Here is a 2,669-nt window from a genome sequence, read left to right as displayed (position 1 = left end):
TTTTTAGGTTGCCTTCATCATAACAACATGACTGGATGAATTATAAGAAAGAGGTTAATTTATGATTTCTTAATATATTATAAGAATAATATATTAATTGAGAAATCATATTATTTAATTAGTATTGATCATAAATTAATTTGGAATTAATTTAATGATTAAAAGAGACTGATTAAAAGAACATGGACTGATATTGCAATTATGTTGATGGATCACCTTGGAATAAGGTTGGACGAATTCTATGGGAAGCCCATAAAGAATTCGTCCAAAAGAGCATTCTAGAAGGAGTCCATGAGTTACTTAAAGATTAAATAGTCAAATTAGGGGTTCACCTAAAACCCTAGCAGCCACAAGTATAAATAGACCCCTAGACATGATGGTTTCGACACTTGATCTCAAGAAGATACTCTAGCCAGAATCCTAGCCTCTCTCACTCTCTCTTGTGTTAGCTCTTGAATGTCAAGATCAAGGAAGTGATTACTTGTTATTACTAGTTAACAAGAAATGTATAATTCTAACTTAATCCGAAAATTATATGCTAGATTAGAGTTTATGCTTTGGATAATAATTTGCATGTATAACTTGAGAAAAGTCTAGATCCAAAGCATTAGGGTTACATGTACACCATAAAAATGTTGTAGTGCTCAAAACCCATAATATTGTTCTTTATTCAACATTATATTTAGTGTTACATTAAAATCCAACACTATATATAATGTTAGATATATGTATGATTGAAACATTATAATATAATTTATAGTATAAAAATAATTTTTTGATGTAGGGTTGGAAATGCCTAGAACTACTAATAAATAAAGCTCAATTTAATGGTTAATTTAAAACATAGAAGATTTTGATTTTTATATGTATAAGAAATAAAGGTACTATTTAGAGATAAGAGATGATAATAAATTAAAAAGGTGTTAATATAATATATATGGCAAGAAGGGCATGAAGGTAAATGCACGAAAAGCCCCAAAGCGCATTCATTTCTATTTGTCCACTTCGTAAACGATTAAAAGTGGGTGGACGACCATAACTCCTTAAATGTTATAAACCCTCCTCGATTCTTCTCTATAATCAAGAAAGGGATAGTAGACCAAAACCGAAATTCGATCTTAATCGATTATCTCTCTATACAAATGAAGAGATCATTGTCTAAATCCGAAGATCCTACGAACAGCACCATTGATGTTAAAGACAGCAAGATGAAGAAGATTAAGTTATCAGAAGATCAGGCTCCGCTGCCGGAAGCGGATACGGCGGTGGATGTCCTCTCGGACGAAAACTTGCTGTACGAGATCCTGAAGCACGTCGATGGTCGGACTTTAGGTGCGGCGGGTTGCGTGAGCAAGCAGTGGCATCGGACTTCTCAAGATGAGCGGTTATGGGAGCTGATATGCACAAGGCATTGGGCAAATATGGGCTGCGGCAACAACCAGCTCCGTTCAGTAGTCCTTGCGCTAGGTGGTTTCCGCCGCCTCCACGCTCATTACCTATGGCCATTATCCAAGCCGTCAACCTCCACGATCACCTCATCGTCTTCTTCCACCATCGCCGCCGCAACCTCATCCAGCTCTGTGTGGCCGTGTCTACCACCGCCGCGTACAATCGGTGGTCTCTCAAAGCCTACACCCCCCAAAACTCATTGGGGAAAAGACGAGGTTCAACTCTCGCTATCTCTTCTTTCAATTCGTTACTACGAGAAGATGAATTTCAAGAATCGAACCAAATGAAGCCATCAAAATTCGATCAAGAATCCAAGAGCACATTTTTTTTTTCAATTTCATCGTGATTTGACTTTTCCTTTGTCTTAATTGATGTTTGTTCGTAGTTTCTAATATGATGTAGTACATTTTTCTGCCATATTCCTAACCAGAAACAACACAACTGTTCAATTGATCACCGAATTCGTCTTTTTCTTCCAATTACAATCAATGGCGTGTTTGATATTAAAGAATGTGAAACTGAAAATCCCGGGAGGGAATCTAAAGTGACAGTCGGTGAGCAGGTGAAAGTACAAGCAGATGAAGACATGGAGGATAGAGGTTTCCATGACAGTTGCCATGGGAGGGGGGAAAGTTTGAAGAATTTAGGGGTTGATGTTGTCTTTTTGTGTAGGTGTTAAATGTTAAAGAAAGCATAAATGGGGAAATGTGCGAAAGAGTGTTGTGGTGGTTGTCTTTTTGGTTGTATGCATTAGCCATTATTATGTATTGTTGAAAGGTCAAATGGAACAAAAAGCAACTAACATAATAATTGTGTATTCCAATTATTATTATCTACTTGTATGCATAATTTGTACAACAACAATGCCAAAAGGTAAAACAACAAACAAATAAACGTAGAATTACAATTTCCATTTAGAAACATGACACACTTATGTGTGGAAATGATCAAATTCACACCACTCCATCTTGATATCAATATATCTACCACTACGAAATCCATACAACACTCTTTTTTCTATTCAATGGCTTCTAAAGATGGGTGTGACTAGAAAACAAATTTTATCATATATTACGACACTCCATGTTGTTGGTACCCACAGCCCTAAAAAATTAATAATCCCTCAAAACTCGAATAAGTTTTGACATGGCCATCACTAACACTTGCACTGTGTCCAAAATTGGCTAAAGTCAAACAAACGATATACCTTATGAAACTAA

The 2,669-nt window shown here is 36.1% G+C and overlaps 1 protein-coding gene across 1 annotated transcript; it reads left to right on the top strand.

Annotated features, from left to right (window-relative positions):
- The first annotated feature begins 1,035 nt into the window (after positions 1 to 1,035).
- Positions 1,036 to 1,934, top strand: LOC111908808 (F-box protein GID2). The gene has a single exon (XM_023904607.3). The coding sequence runs from the start codon at positions 1,143 to 1,145 to the stop codon at positions 1,734 to 1,736; it is 594 nt and encodes a 197-aa protein (XP_023760375.1). The 5' UTR covers positions 1,036 to 1,142; the 3' UTR covers positions 1,737 to 1,934.
- Positions 1,935 to 2,669: the final 735 nt, after the last annotated feature.

The sequence above is a fragment of the Lactuca sativa genome, chromosome 6, assembly GCF_002870075.4.
Source record: "Lactuca sativa cultivar Salinas chromosome 6, Lsat_Salinas_v11, whole genome shotgun sequence".
Lineage (NCBI taxonomy): Eukaryota > Viridiplantae > Streptophyta > Magnoliopsida > Asterales > Asteraceae > Lactuca > Lactuca sativa.
Note: the sequence above shows the minus strand (reverse complement) of the source record. Positions and strands in the feature narration are given on the sequence as shown.

Coding starts and splice junctions, on each gene's coding strand:
- LOC111908808 (XM_023904607.3), top strand. CDS start 1,143: ATGAAGAGATCATTGTCTAAATCCGAAGATCCTACGAACAGCACCATT.